Source organism: Brienomyrus brachyistius, chromosome 18 (assembly GCF_023856365.1).
Source record: "Brienomyrus brachyistius isolate T26 chromosome 18, BBRACH_0.4, whole genome shotgun sequence".
Lineage (NCBI taxonomy): Eukaryota > Metazoa > Chordata > Actinopteri > Osteoglossiformes > Mormyridae > Brienomyrus > Brienomyrus brachyistius.
Window position 1 is genome coordinate 1,825,001 of NC_064550.1, and position 16,386 is coordinate 1,841,386.

At 38.2% G+C, this 16,386-nt stretch overlaps 1 protein-coding gene across 2 annotated transcripts in view; it reads left to right on the forward strand.

Moving 5' to 3' along the window:
• Positions 1-14,017, forward strand: part of ophn1 (oligophrenin 1) — a 39,838-nt gene extending 25,821 nt beyond the window's left edge. Inside the window, exons 14-24 of one of the 2 annotated variants that reach the window (XM_048984641.1) lie at positions 651-725; positions 2,064-2,148; positions 6,098-6,156; positions 7,364-7,469; positions 7,926-8,085; positions 9,276-9,423; positions 9,571-9,900; positions 10,032-10,182; positions 11,676-11,726; positions 12,305-12,350; positions 12,819-14,017. In XM_048984641.1, the coding sequence (XP_048840598.1) occupies positions 651-725; positions 2,064-2,148; positions 6,098-6,156; positions 7,364-7,469; positions 7,926-8,085; positions 9,276-9,423; positions 9,571-9,900; positions 10,032-10,182; positions 11,676-11,726; positions 12,305-12,350; positions 12,819-12,830 (1,223 nt within the window). In that variant the 3' untranslated portion in view covers positions 12,831-14,017. The remainder of the gene's footprint in view (positions 1-650; positions 726-2,063; positions 2,149-6,097; positions 6,157-7,363; positions 7,470-7,925; positions 8,086-9,275; positions 9,424-9,570; positions 9,901-10,031; positions 10,183-11,675; positions 11,727-12,304; positions 12,351-12,818) is intronic. The other variant, XM_048984642.1, reaches the window with a different exon arrangement.
• Positions 14,018-16,386: the final 2,369 nt, after the last annotated feature.

The window sequence follows — 16,386 nt, forward strand, 5'->3', positions numbered from 1 at the left end:
CTCCTGTGTGAAGTTCAAAATGGAACTTCAGTTCAGTGTTCTGTTTCATCTAAGCCAGGGGTGTCCAGTTTTATCCGCAAAGGGTCGGTGTGTGTGCACACCGGCCCTTTGTGGATAAGATTGGACACCCCTGATCTAAGCATTCTGGAATACTCTGATGTTTATGCTTTTAAAAACGCTTTTAACTTTTACAATAAAATGTTTATCATCAAGATTTACTACACATTTACGGAGTATATGTGATATGATTGTAGTTGGAGGAAAATGCAAATGCCTGGATTTGCATATGACACAATTCTGCAATGAACCTCCTACTTTTCAGAAATGTTGAATTTCTTTTAGGTGCAACTGTTCCTTCTCTGCCTCTGTCGTTCTCGCTCTTACACTTTCATTTTGATTAAATAGCAAGACATGTAATCTTTATTTAACTTGGCCATAACTAGACTCTAGTAAGACATCATTCTCCAGTGCTTTGCTGCAATGTGGTAATACTCGGCATCTGAAGGAGAGAGCAAGATCTTTCATTTGCAAATGCTACAAAGAAAAGCTACTGCAAATTTATTTGGCTATTCTGTCTTTGAGCACAGGCTGTAAATTTCTGCTGGCTAAAATGTCTTTTAAGACATTTTTTTCTTCTCTCTCTTTATCAGGACTTACCCAAGAGGGCGTCTACAGAACAGTTGGCAGCAATATACAAGTGCAAAAAGTTATAAATTCCTTTTTCAGTAAGGAAATTATTCAGCTCACAACTGTCCATGTTCATTTGCAGAACAAAAGACACTAGAGGTTGAAGAATTACGTTGTATATATACACACCAATGAGCCAAAACATTATAACCACCCCCGCATGAAGCAAAAATGCTGAGTATCTAGAAAAAATGGCATGTGTCAAAAACTGGGATATATTAGATGGTCAAGATATTCAGTATTCATAGTCCAAGGAGCGAAAAAACAATCCGATGACAGGGTGTTCGGCAGCCTGAAGTTGTTGATGTGGGATATAATATTTTATTCTCAGATAAAGATTGCAGTTTGAAAATGTCCATTAGTAAGTCTGATGGATAGTTAAGGAAGTTACAACCGATGCACAAAAATGTTTTTAGTAACTGGACACACAAAACTTTAAATTCCTTACGGTAAGGAATAAATTAAACCTGAGTAAGACAGAGAGAGGTAATGAGCTCACGCTGATGCAGCACATTGCCGCACGCACCACACGACAAACCACCTCAGGGATGAGAACCTGAGTGCAGCCATGCAGCAGGTGATACCTCAGCACCACACTAGTCCGAATGGACCAGTGTGAGTTTTTTTTGACCAGTGGCTAGAGTGCCAATCCTGCCACCAACCCCCAAATTTTCCCTGATAGTTGGAGAACCTGCTTGCAGGGCTGGATGTAGATTAACATCAAACCCAGGATGAAGCAATTACAAGTCAAGGGCCGAGCAGAATCACTCCTGGCAGTCATGGGATTCAAACCGGCAACCGGCACAGATTCCTAGCCTAAGAGCCATTGCCCTGCCCTCCAACTTGAGTAACTATCGTTTAAAAATAAGTATAATTTGTTAACACTTTAATTCATTTATATCAGTCCATTATTAGTGCTATTCTTCAATGAAGTTTTTTCCGCAAAATTCCATTGCAGTTTTGAAAGTATGAACTTTGTATAAAATAAATACTAGTGGTATTTTGCACTTTGTAACCCATTTTCATGAAAAAGTGGTACAAAGCACCAAATATTTTTACATGTATACCAATATAGCCTTCTGAGTTGCAGTTTAGAAGTGCTATTATCAAAATCACGTGAATTAATAGGTAAATAACTAAGAAGGTCATTTGGTTTGAGTGTCACCTTGGGGGGCAGCCGTGGTCCATTGGGTTAGAATGCTTTACCTATGATCAAAATGTCATTGGTTTAAATTGCATGGTCGGAGTGATGTCACCTTTGGGCTTTTACCAAGGCCCCTAATCTCCAGTTACTCCTGAGGCTGGCTGACCCTGCTTTCTCAGTTATGGCACTTTGGATAAAAGCTAAATGAATGACTGTAACTTCTACCTAATAGATCCAAAATGCCCAGGAGATGTGGATTTCAGCAGTGGTGACTGGGATGTCAACACTATCACAAGCTCCATGAAGTTCTACCTCAGGTATGTACCCTTCTGCACATTCTACAAAAACATAATAATACTTACAATACATACAAATTGAGTTAGTTTGTATGCACTGCATTTATTATGCAGTTGTTTAGTTCAGTAGGTTTACGCAACCAAGCATGTGTCCAGAAGGTTGTGGTGTCGAATCCGGAGGCTGGCAGAATCATCATGCCAGTTAACCTGTTAGGCTTTGAGTGAGACCCTTAACCCTCACTGATCTGAGGGTGTCGAATACTGGCTGACCGTGGTGTCTGACTCCAAGTCTTCCTCATTTGTACATTTATTTGGACAGTAGCTGATGCCAAATAAATGTAATGATATAACATAGGGGCAGCATTCCATCCATCTTAAAAATGTTTGTCCAGCAGAATGTCACAGGGAGGCTGCTGGAGGCAATCCAAGGAAGCTTAGGGTACAGGGCAAGATCTCATGGGGTACATACTTACACACTACTGTAAAATAGGGTACAGAACAAGATCTCATAGGGTACATACTTACACACTACTGTAAAATAGGGTACAGAGCAAAATCTCATAGGGTACATACATACTACTGGAAAATAGGGTACAGAGCAAGATCTCATGGGGTACATACTTACACACTACTGTAAAATAGGGTACAGAGCAAGATCTCATAGGGTACATACATACTACTGGAAAATAGGGTACAGAGCAAGATCTCATAGGGTACATACACACTTCTGTAAAATAGGGTACAGAGCAAGATCTCATAGGGTACATACTTACACACTACTGGAAATTTACAGACCCAGTAAAATATATTGCACATACGTAGAATGGGAGGCAGGAAAAGCGCTCAGCCCTGCAGCAACATGCCATCATTGCTATGTATTTATTCACAAAAGAGGTTAACCACGATATCCAAGAAATCCATCATGCTAAGTAGTAAGCTGTTCATCCAGCCAACACTGTACGCTGGCTTTTAATGTGAAGGTGGGTAATCTCGTTGCTATGGCTCGGCGCCAGTGTGTTCGCTGTCTGTCTCCAAGAGCAGGAGTCCAGGGTGAGAGCCTTTCTTTCAAGGGCAGCGTTTTATCTGCATGAGCCCTGTCTTTCTGATTTGGACTAAATCGGAGGGATACCAAGAGGTGTCTGGTTTCAGCTGTCCTACACAGCCCTGAGATGCCTACCAGATCTAATGCTTTTTCCATCTATAGGCTCACTAAATAGCATTTAAAGCTGATGTTCCAGTTCCAATTATGTTACACATAATTTTGGTAGGGATGTACAAACTAGTGTCCTTGAGACAGCAATGGTGTTTAAACTTAATTTGTTGAGAATAGTAACAGAAGTGGGTTTATAAATAAGCATTTCTAAATTAACAAACCTTCACTGGGCTGTCCCAGTCTATGCTTGTCTTCCTGTTTGTCGCTTACAAATAGGCGATCGAAGAACCTGCTTCAGTTTTGTTTTTGTTATTGTTTTTTGTCTCAAGTGCAGAATTTGGTTATTCCACACCCACAGCAGCAGGATAACCTTTACATATGAGCTTCGGGATTGTAGATATCACAGCACTTATTAGAATACACTTAATTATGAGTAGGCAATATGGCCAACATGTCATATCACAATAATTTTGCTTAGACTCACAATTCACAATATAAATCATATGTGTTTTTTTTGTTTACAAACAAAGCAAGCTGGAATGTATATAGTAATGTTTATTAACCATTTTATGGTTAATTGGAAAGATGGATGGATAGCTGTCTGTCTGTCTGTCTGTCTCACAGACCCTGAGCATTTTTATGAGGTTATATATAACACTTTAATGTGCTTATTGTGCAGTATAAGGTTTGGGAATAATATCTTTCCTGTTTCATTGACGGTAAATGCAACTTAAATATTTTTGACCTTGGGGATGCCACAGCTGAATAAATCACACTGGACAATATTTCACTAGCCTGCGAAGTAATACAATAGCACTGATGACATACAACTGGACATATCCACTACAGAACATTTTCTGACACCTTTTGTAAGCAAATGTTAACAGTGTGTGCGCTCTACCACCGCATGCCCTATAGCACTAATACAGCAGCTACGTGTTTTTTTTTTTTAATATTCCCTGGAATGAAAAACGCTATTATCTTGAAATTTTTCTACCAAGCTAACCTGTTTTTGTAGTGTTAGGATGTTTGGAAATGTAATTTATATTTATTAGTATTAGTATTAAGAAATTTATTGAATAAATGTCCCCACGTGTGACCCTGAACTTTAGAAGATGGATGGATATACTATTATTTTTAATATTTAGATTATACAAATTATATCAATTTTGTAAAGGGAGTATATAAAAAGAAATTCTTGAGCAATAATAATACAGACACATTTGAATCAGGCAGTTGTGTTTATTACTGTTCCATCCATTGACATTTCTTATGTATTTTAGGCCTGCCTATCATGGTAATCATAGGCCTGAAAGTAGGGAACATTTTGAAAAGCCCATCATAGGACTATTCCTGATACACTAACACAGAGCCGGAGTTATTTGCTAAGCAAAATTCTTTATGTAAATGAAAGAAACCTGGCAGTTGGCGTGAGTGTAAAGTCATCTTGGGTCTTGAAAAGCTTCACGTCACTTTTCTGTCCCCTTGTCTTGATCCAAATGTATTCAAATACAATTAGTGTGCATTGCTGTTGAAGGGTCTGTATCACTGCCTGTAATCCCATCATTATTCTTTATGCAGAAGGTTTCTTTGGTTTTGTAGAAAACTGATGAATGGCTTATTGAAAATACAGGGCCAGTTTTAAACATTTTCGTGATTTCAGAGCTGACCAATGTACTTTTCAAATGCACTTCAAATGTCAGTCTTAGGGGGCAGCGTGGTGGTGCAGTGGTTAGCACTGTTGCCTCACACCTCTGGGACCCAGGTTCGAGTCTCCACCTGGGTCACATGTGTGTGGAGTTTGCATGTTCTCTCCATATCGTCGTGGGGTTTCCTCCGGGTACTCCGGTTCCCCCCCACAGTCCAAAAACATGCTGACTTGCTAAATTGCCCGTAGCTGTACATGTGTGTGTGAATGGTGTGTGAGTGTGCCCTGCGATGGGCTGGCCCCCCATCCTGGGTTGTTCCCTGCCTCGTGCCCATTGCTTCCGGGATAGGCTCCGGACCCCAGCGACCCAGTAGGATAAGCGGTTTGGAAAATGGATGGATGGATGGTTGTCAGTCTCACATATAACAAGCAAATACAGAGTAAGAAACACAATACTTGTTTTTCAAGATTGGATGTAGGAAAAATGGAGCTGATATTTTACACATTATTGCCATTTGAATGCTTGATTGTAGCATTTGCATGACCCTGTAATGGGTGGACGATGGATGGATCATTTTTACATTTTGGTTTAATTTTGTTATTCTTCAGTTTTGTTATTCTGTTATTCTTTTGGCAACAACGGGCTTCTATTGCACTTTCATTCTAGGGGCCTAGATAAAATTTGTGTTCCACCAATAACATGACCAAAGATATGAGACTGGATTTTGTAGGGTGTCAGAGTGCTAGAGAAGCATGCAGGTTATCTAGATCCTTCTATTCTTTATTAATCCTACTGTGCATATTCACTTTGAATTCTGAGGGAAAAGAATAGGGATTGGAAAAGAATAGAGGTGATGGTTAAAAACACAAAACAAATTATATTCGTACAGGTATGTGTAATTGGAGTTAATGTATTACTAGTGTGGCATGAGGTAATAACTAATAAGCTGATAAAACTAATTAAAAATTCATCATAAATTGAAATATGTTCATAATGTGCTATTTGCCTCATTAGTGTGAATAGTAAATGAAGTTAACTCATTGTAGATCACGAATAATAAAGCAGCATGAATCAATGGTGATTGGTGATCTGAAAATGTATATATCTGTTTGTATGTTTGTTACAGGAGTCTGAAAATGTATGTATCTGTTTGTATATTATGTTACAGGAGTCTCGCTGAACCTCTGATGACCTTCAATCTCAACAGAGAACTTATTTCAGCTGCAAGTAAGACCTGAAAACTTCAGAAAAAAGTGAAAAAGTAGAGAATATTTATATCTAGTAACAAAACAGCAATTGTCCAGATTTTTTATGCCACTGTCTTACAATGAAGAATCCTGTGTTGTAAGGAGACATATTTTTATTAGGCATATATTGTTACATATTATTTGCACTATTGTATGACATATGCTATAGCATGGCAATAGTACATCTTCTAAGCCTAATGATTTTCTGAAATATAAATGTTTCTTGTACTATTTGTCTGAGCAAAGCAAATAGTACCAGGTGAAGTATCAGATACTAAAGTTGAATTTTACTCTTGTATTATTTACAGGCTAAAAATGCAATTATGAAGTATGGGACTGTGAAATGGCTGTTGATGCAGGCCATTCTGTTTAAATTTCTGTTTGAAATTAAAAAGGACCGCAGCCATTATTATGCTTCCAGCAAAGCATGTGGTACTGTTTGATTTGCTTTTCTGTTTTTGGTTGAGCAAACAGGCCAGAAACATTTTCAGTACTTTCAGTCCCCGCAATTTCATTTGAATGTTTAAATTTGCATCTCCTATTTATTTTTATTTCAGGTGAATACTTTTTGGAAACGTGCTAGTGATAAGGGCAGATATTTACACTGATGTTAGTCCTAATTCAAATTCTCAAGGTCAGCTGTATTAACTACAGCTACCAAAACCCTATTATTTAAAATGTTATTTATTTATTTTAAAATATTTATGTATTTACTAGTGTGAGGTTATAAGTATAAAAAGATCACATTGTTAATGGAGGTTTTTCACTTAAAAGTGTACGAGGTTTAAAAAATGTTTTTAATTGTAGTACATGAGGCAAGATCATTATTTTTATTTTTGAAATATATTGAAGTTGTGTTTCTACATATCACATTTCTGTTCCATTTTAATCTGTTTTATTAATAGACCGTGGAACAAAAGGAAAGTGATATGTTTGATTCCTATATGTTTTGATTGACAACAGGTTCCAGTAATACCTTTCAGTCATTTGCTTCATAAAGAGGATTATCCTCTGGTTTAAGGCACATCAGAAGATTCTTGTACAGTATTCAATTACAAAATACAATGAACAGTCATTCTTTGAAATATAAAAAGAAACTACTGCAATATTAAATGACCACAGTCATTAAGTCAATTTAAAGATGTTTTTAAAATTAAGTATGTGTATTTTTCTGTCTCAATTTGTAGAATCTGAAAATCTTGACTATCGACTTGGTGCCATTCACTCGCTCATCTATAAACTTCCGGATAAGAACAGGGAGATGCTGGTTCTGCTTATTCGACACCTAGTCAAGTATGTGCCAATGTTTCTGCCAGCCTGCTGAGATTCCATGACTTCACATAGCTGAAATTCTGCTGTAGCTTTTGTGTAATTTTTTCCTGAGTAATGGACTGTTGTGTTTGCCTAGATTTTGTTCTCATATAATTACACTCCTGACTTTGTCATCGGGAAATGAATTAAAGAGTTTAATGTGGATGGAAACTAATGTAGTTTAATAACAGTGCAAATGTGACCTATTTATTTTTCTCTAGCAAGGAGGTAAATTTAACTGTATTTTACAAATTCTAGTCCTTTCAGAACTTAATCCTTTATCCATAAAACAGTGTCCATCGCACGTATTCTAATAATTCTGCTGTAGTCCGGCAGTTGAACATACTAGATTCCTTCCTATCCCAGCGCCAGGAGCTTGAAGTTATTCCGATTGTGTAGCTTACTGACCGCATAATCCTGCCTTTTTTTTATTCTTAGTGTATGCAGTCACAGCAGAGAGAACCTGATGACTCCGTCGAACATGGGAGTGATTTTTGGACCCACTCTCATGAGAGCTGAGGAGGAGACCGTGGCTGCCATGCTCGATATCAAGTTCCAGAACATCGTAACTGAGATCCTTATCGAAGACTATGAGAAGGTGATTTACTGGGGAAGCTTGCACATTGTCTGGCTGGGCCAGTAAAAAAAAATCATTGCGTTTAGCTTTATATATGTCAAAGGAGCAGAGTTCAGGAACAGAATTATATGACAGCTATTTCAGTGTCAGCACAAAGGACAACAAGCAAACAAAACTAGTATTGGGTGTATACCTACACCTGCAATGGCGTATTGGAATCAGGCTCTGGGTTAATTTGCTTTAATCTTGGAGCATAAAAGGACGGATGAATGTGCACTTTACCTTTCTTTTCCCAAGCGCTGCATGTCCCTGCTCCCCGGTAAACGTGGATATATATTGGGGGGAAATTCAGTGAAGTACCTTGCTTATCACTACAGAAGGGCAGGAAAATATTTAGGAATCTGATGACCGCTATTGTTTCAGCTGAAGTTTGAGTCCATGACTTGTGTCCATGACACTAGCAAGGAAGAAAGTAGAGCTCAATGAGAAGAACACAAAACTTTTCTTTAGATTGCCAGACGGTTCCTGGATGATTCTAAAGACTTCTAGAATATTGTTCTGTGGAATGATAAATCAAAAGTGTAACTCTTGACAACATTAGCCACAGCAAGAACCCCTTATCACTGGTCAAGCATGGTTGTGGTTTGGTGATGTTACACTGGTAAACTAGGCAACTCGCCCTCAGTGAAGGAACTGTGAATTATGCTCAGAATTAGGCATGTAATGATGAATCATGAATCGGTTAAAAATTGATGTAAATGTATGACAATTTAAACCGGCTGATGTGGAAAATGAATCGCTACTTTAGGAGTGCTTCACAGTACCTTACTTAACAGAAAAACTGATGTAATATTACATTTGATTTCATGACGTCAGTTTGATGTCAGATGTCACTGTGTAGTCAGGCGACGTCGTACGTTAGTTTTTGGTTTTGACCGAACGTGAGATGGCGAGCGAATCTGAAATTGAGGACACGCCCCCCGATCTTAAATCGGCAGTGTGGCAGCATTTTAGCTTTCCGGTAATCACAAACGAAAACGGCGAGAAAAGCACAGACAAGACAAAAACTGTGTGCAAACATTGTAAAAGACTGATAACCTACACAAATTTATTTGTATTGGAACTTTTCAGTATCTGTATTTAACAGTGCTGTCTTTTAGTGTATATATTATGACCTCATAACCTTTAATTCGGTATTAATTTGATTGCAGATTTTCAGTGCTGCGCCAGAGGAAAGTTCAGCCCCACCCCTGCCTCCTCCCCGGGTCAACCCACGGAAGCGTCAGCCAATCACTATTTCAAAGCGTCCTCCTCGACCACGCCCAGCCATCAATTATAACCTTTTTGAGATCACTGATGGTGTGTACCAGGTTTAGAAATGCAAATTTGTAGTACGAAATTGTAGAGGTCAGGTATTTCAGGAGGGCTGTCTTGGTGGTTTGCTTTTTGAAATTTCAGCGGGTTTGGGAAACATTTTATTAACCCACACAAATGTGTTCTCTGCAGTTGAAAACTGTGGTGAGACACTGAACAGCAGTAGGTCACAAGAGGTGGAGATGGAGGCTGAAGCCCAAACCAGTCCAGTGCCCTTCCAACGGACCAAGCTGGCCAATTACAGTCCTCATGTCAGTGGAAGAGAGATGGCACCAAAGCACCCCCTCAAGCCCATACCAAATAGCCGGCTTGACCTGCACTCCGCTTCAGAAGTTGCTAAAATGGTCTCAAGATTACAAGACATTGGTCATAGACCAGATGATGCAGCGTCAAGTGGAAACACAGCCATCACAGTGAACAGATCCTCATCTTTCCAGATCAGAAGGCCTCCTTCTAAGGAAGGTAGCTTAGCAGCATTTATGTTTATGTCCAATGACTAAGTGATGAACCTAAAGGATTGTTAGAGTCTCTATTTTATGTAAATTTTAGTTAAACCTAATTTTTCAAGGTGACCCCGATGTTCCCAATTTCAGGCAATACCAATGGTATAACCAAAGCCAGGGGACAAGCAGAGCGGCATCCCATCTGTAGACCCCCCATGAGACCACCTGACCCTCCTGCCCGATGTCCAGCACTTCAAAAATCTCCAAATTCGCCAACTACTGAGGAAACTTCAGCTTCTTAGTAAGTAACTCTTGCATTATCAGTGGGTAAGCAATGGACTGGGGCATGTAGACAGACAGGCAATACAATCTATAATCCAGTGAAAAATAAGAGCAATTAAAATAAATGAAACCATTGATGTTAACTGCCTTTCTTGATTGGCAGTATAGTACTTGTCTGACCTAATGAAAGCTCGGTTCAGTGGTGCACACCTCCAGGGCTTGGCGTTTATTTCCTACCTTTGTCTATGTGGAGTTTGGGCCAGTGTGGCTCTGCAGATTAGGACTCAGTGTCAGTGATTGGAAAGTTTCTGGTTCCGCTCCCATGGTCGGCAGAGTCATTTTACTGTTGGCCCCTTGAGCAAGGCCCTCAAATCCAGCTGCTCCAGGGATGGGCTGAACCTGCTTTCTGAATTGTATGGCACTTTGGATAAATACTTAGTTATACAATTGACATATTAACAGAAGTATTGATCTAATGATAATACTTAATTTGCATATGTAAACCAACTGCTTCATAAATTAATGCCAGATACAATTTTTCAATAGTTAGGTTGTTAGGGACACAAACTTACAAATTAGTTCCTGGTAAAAAAAAAAAAAAACAGTTGACCCCACTAGGAGAAAAAAAACTTGTTGCATTTAGTGTACAAAAGTTTATAATATCCTGTCTATTCACAGCACGACTTCTGAAAGAAGTCTGAAATTCTGGAATTGTTAGTGCGATAACTCAAAAAGTATTTGGTGGATGTTGTTACTGCGTTACTAAAACATTATATGGATGAAGTTCTGGTTTCAAATTGAGACATATCACACTGAAATTAAAGCAGCAGTGCTGTGTGGAGCAAATGAAGGAAATGGAGGCTGCAGAATATACTTGTCTAGTGAACACAGTAACTGAAAGTATTTGATTGTAGAGCACAGGGTGTGGGATTGGATGGAGGCTGGGGTGACAGGGCTGTCCTGATAAAACATTGTTTTCCTTCTGACAGCAGCTAGTTTTAATGGTCAGGACCCTGTGAAGGAAGTATCTTATACAAAGTTACCAGTCAGTTCAAATTACTTTAATACAAGTTTCTGAACAAGTGAAAACTAAAAGTGATTATCTGATATTGCAATGCTAAAATGTCAGTGTGTTCATCCTGTTACAGAAAATGCTTCTGATAATTTATGCCATTGTAGTTGCCGATTTATATATGGCTAACTAATACTATGAAAATAAACCTCATTTTTGTTCTCTGTTAGAAATATAGAGTTAACAAGCTTCCTAAACAATTAGTTCAGCAGAGATCATATTTGTGAAATATGCCTGCAGTAAATACTGTGCTTTAGAATGTAAAAATAGATAAATCAGTGTTATTGTGGGCAGGTAGGGTTACTGACCCTGGTTTCGAAGTAAATTTTTATATTGGTCTGAAAAACATTTAGTCCAGTCAAAACAATAGACTTTGCCAACAGTAATTATCATTTGTCACTAGTCTGAAAATGCCAATACATTTTTTTCTTCTTCCCCAGTGTTGCTTCAAAAGCCAAATTTTTTGAAAATGCTTCAAGGCAAAACAGGAGGTATGTGAACTGTAATCAGAGATTTTAAAGAAAACAGTGCAGAGCCAAAATAGGAATGAAGATCTTCAAATGTGGGCTGGGAATAAAATGAAAGACAAAGTGGTGCTCAACCCCCACCCCCCACAATATTCTTTGGAATTCATACAAAATAGATGCACGGGCATAATAATGAAATAGAAAAACTAATTATAAAAGTTGATGTTCCCTCTGAGGGAAAAAGCTTCATAAATGCCATTGCAGCTTTAAAAAAATGCATTAGCTTCTCCTCCTACTGTTTATTTCTTACTCTACAATTTATGATAAACAAAATTAAATACTTAGAATTATGTAGGTTCCTGTTGTCATCCTCAGTTACAATAGTAAATAAATAAATCCACTCTTCCCTCAGAGATATTTTGTTTCTTCTGTGGTATTTGCTCACTTTTAAATCATGCAACGAGTAATTAGAAAAAAGGTTTATACACGTACACAATGGATTCCCAATGCGAATAACAAATTAGTTGTCGTGACTGGTATAGATGTTTTGTCATTGTGTATTGATTTAGTTTTCTTCCTTTTTTTATTTTGGCGTGCTTCAGTGCAGGGACTTCACAATCATCAGCTTTGGTGAGCACAAAAGACGAGGTACGCTTGCTGTGTGAGACATTTTTGCTGTTGTTGATTGTACAGGCAGCTTCTTGTACTGTATGTTTGCGTCTGAAACATGGATGCTGTTCACCAGTCGAAAAAGCCAAGTGACTGATGCCGTTCTTCTGATTTATGCTTCATTTAGTTGTTTGTCAGTACATTCATTGTTTAAAGTAGACGACATATTTCTGACATACCGCGTATTGCAATTTCCAGTGATGCATTAAGATGAGTAATGAACGCTGTGCTTTATAGATAAAAAATTGCATGGGTTAAACAAAGAAATGGCTGGACGTACGTAGAATGCTTGCTTATTCCTTCCCTGTTTTGCACCAGTTGTACCAATGAGTAATAAACAAGATAAATTCTAGTCAACTTTACTCATTAAATGCTACTGGTGTTTGGCTACATCTGTGGTTGCATTCTTCCCTGTTAAAACTACTGCCGATGCTTCTTTTTCTTTAGAGTTCAAAATGAAGTCTCTGCGAGACCTGCTTCAGTCATCTCCAGTTTCAGTGATGAAGTTTTGGGACCAGGAATTTGAGAGCCAACAGGATATACACTTAGCAGCTGATTGTGTTGTCCATCAGTCATCCTGCGGTTTATATCATTCTGCAGAGACATGTTTACAACAGGTGCTTTTTTTGTGATAAAAAAATGATGCGGTATATAAGGGATGTCATTTTACGAGCACAGCAAATCCATTTTAACCTTGCCAATACATGATCCTGTTTAAACTGAAAATCTCCATTCCATTGTGTGTGGACTGTCATTCAAGGGAAACGTTCCGTAGATGGCGTTGGTTTCTATGCCACTTACATGCAAATGAAGACTGTTGAACTGCATTATATTTTTTAGCTTTTCAATTAATGTGACACTGCACCTTTAAAAAACGTGCCAATGAGATCATAGTGTGCAATTGGTTTTTTTTTTGCGAAATTGACTACGGATGACAGACTTCAAAGAAAGTACAGTCCCTCTGCACTACAGTAGGTTTGCCTATGGCAAGTGGGATTGATCTGAATCTCCCATGTAGGGGAGATTTTATTCCGCGTCACCTGTGGTGCCTAATCCCCGTTCTTCTAAATATCCAGATTGTCGCACCTGGAAACTTGCTCCCAAGTTTATTTCATTTACCATTAGAACTTCTCAGAACAATTAAGGGTGACATGGACTTGTGAATGTGTTAAAAGTGGTTTTGTTTTTGTTTGTTTTTACGGTATGTGGTCACTTTTAAATGTGAATATGAAATATAGGGGAAAAAACACTTCAGTCTATAAAAAAAAAAGTAAAACGTAATGCTTCTCCATCAGTTGAACTCTCTTGGAAAATTAGCGTACAGATTTGAATACCTGTAATTAGTTCTATAGCGGTACAGAGATGGTCGAGGCGGAGTAGTTGGATATTCACTTGTCCTTATGTAATGTAAAGTACGTTTTCCATCTGATTCTTCTCCGGATTCTCTCTTATTGGCAGTGGTATCTCTCTCCAGATTGCTTCAGGAATAAATTTCCTGAAACCGACATCTGTGTAATCTGCTTGTCTTTTTGTTTTTTTTAACCTTTTCTCATTTAGATTTTGTTGAATAAATTCATTGCTTTTTGGCTTTCTTTTTATGTGCGAATCTAAACACAATACATGTCCAGTTGTTAATCCCATTTAAATTTGCTGTTTTGGTGTTGTTTTTTTTTTTTGGTTGATGTCAAATTAACCACTAGTACACTACCTAAATCAAATATATGATGCTATAATATTGTGGTTATTGATTTTATCTGAATTACACCAGATAATTTGTGCATCTTCCTCAGCCACACCAATAATTTTGCTCGATGGGCAGTGAATTGCTCGGCTGGCTAAGCCACTGTGCCTGTGATCAGAAGATTATTGGTTCCAGCCTCGGCAGAATAGTCACATGTCTGTAGGCCCCTGAGCCTACAGTCTGATCCTGCACTGTGACCCCCATGCTTGCTCTCACCTGCATATATGCCTTTGTGTCTCATGGAGAGCACAATAAGGTAGGTAAAGAGAAGCACTTCAATGTGCCTGTACTCGTGCACATTGAATGGTAAATAAAGGTTAATTTCAGAAAAATATACAATAAAACGTTCCACAGCAACTAAAAATACAAACATTTTTATATTTCTTAACGTATCTTAAATAATGGAAGATAAACTTCATCTAGATTGATTTAAATTTGAAAACATACTTTTATCACTGATCAATTTTAGCACTATTGTGATAGAGATTAGGAAACCTAGGCTGATAATGAGCTGCTTATAATAAGTGACAAATTGTTGTAGCATTCTAAGGTACAATAAGTATGGTACCAGTCAAAAGTCTGGACACACCTGCTGTACATGCATTTCTCTTTTAGCCATGTGATTCACCTTATAGTAAAAGGCCTCGACGCAGTGAAGTAAGACATATCAAATTTTGCAACAACAAAGTATTCAACATATACATATTTATATATTTCAAATAATTCTTATAATTATTGTTATCCTATATATGTAGTAAATTAGGGGCGGCATGGTGGTACAGTGGTTAGCACTGTTGCCTCACACCTCTGGGACCCGGGTTCGAGTCTCCGCCTGGGTCACATGTGTGCGGAGTTTGCATGTTCTCCCCATGTCGTAGTGGGGTTTCCTCCGGGTACTCCGGTTTCCCCCCCACAGTCCAAAAACATGCTGAGGCTGATTGGAGTTGCTAAATTGCCCATAGGAGTGAATGGTATGAGTGTGCCCTGCGATGGGCTGGCCCCCCATCCTGGGTTGTTCCCTGCCTCGTGCCCATTGCTTCCGGGATAGGCTCCGGACCCCCCGTGACCCAGTAGGATAAGCGGTTTGGATAATGGATGGATGGATTATACTCTTGAAAATAGCCCCCTTCTGCAGCTTCCAGATGTAGCCACCTTGGAATGCTTCACCGATGGTCCTGATGGAGATCTCACATGTTCTGGCCACAATTAGGCTATCTGGCTCTTACTCCCCAATCCAACTCATCCCAGTCCAGCTCTATATGGTTTAGGTTGGGGGATTAGGGGAGGGTTAGGTCATCTGTCTCTGCTCTCCATCTCATGCCTGGTTCACGGGATAATGCGGTATTTACATTAATTTGAGGTGTGCTTAGGGTCATTCTTTTCTTGAAGAACATGATTTTCAGTATGTGTCTCCAGATTTTTGACTGGTACTGTATATGCAAAGTGTTTTTAAGATAAAGAATAAATCATGATATAAGTTTCTGTACACATGTAATTATGTGGCTAAGCATGTAGCAGTCTCAAAATATGTGTTGAATAAATATATTTTAATAATATTTTGAATGCCCATAAGATGATATCAGTTACAGCAAGGTGTTTTCATATTTCCATAATTTTCACATTTGATTTGGTAAGATAATTTTAAAGTTAGATGGAAATTATTACCTTGCTTGAAACAAAACCTAAGGAACTTACTAATTAACACGGGCAAGTAAAATTATACTTTCTTTCCAAATCTCTGTCTTTTTTGTCTTAGGATGTTAATGAAAAGTATACAATGTTGTATTTGAAACGGTATAAATATGTTTATTTTACTATATTAATTTAATCTCAAAATCCATTTTAAAGTATTAGATCTGGGAAGGTGGAAGCACTGTGACCTTTTTAAAATCTATATTTGAAAACTTTCTTCTGTGCTTTAATGGGTGCCGTCTGTTGATACTGTTATTGTTATAAGTCTACTGAACCATCCTTAAATTTAATATTAACTTTTAAATATCCTTTATTATTACCCAGGCTACTTCTTATATACCTTTTTACTTTATAAACTATGTCTTTATGCTTCTGTTTTTTTTTTTTTTAAGTTTATCTGGTGAGCTCAGGATGAGGTGAGGGCAGATTTATCTAGGGTTTGGCTGGGAAAAGATTATCACTATTACAGGACAGTCTCTGTCACACTAATAGACACACAAAAAATAGACAATTCAAAGACAACAAATCACCTAATAACTCACTGTTTTTGGATTGCCAAAGAAATCAGAACATCTAGAGAAA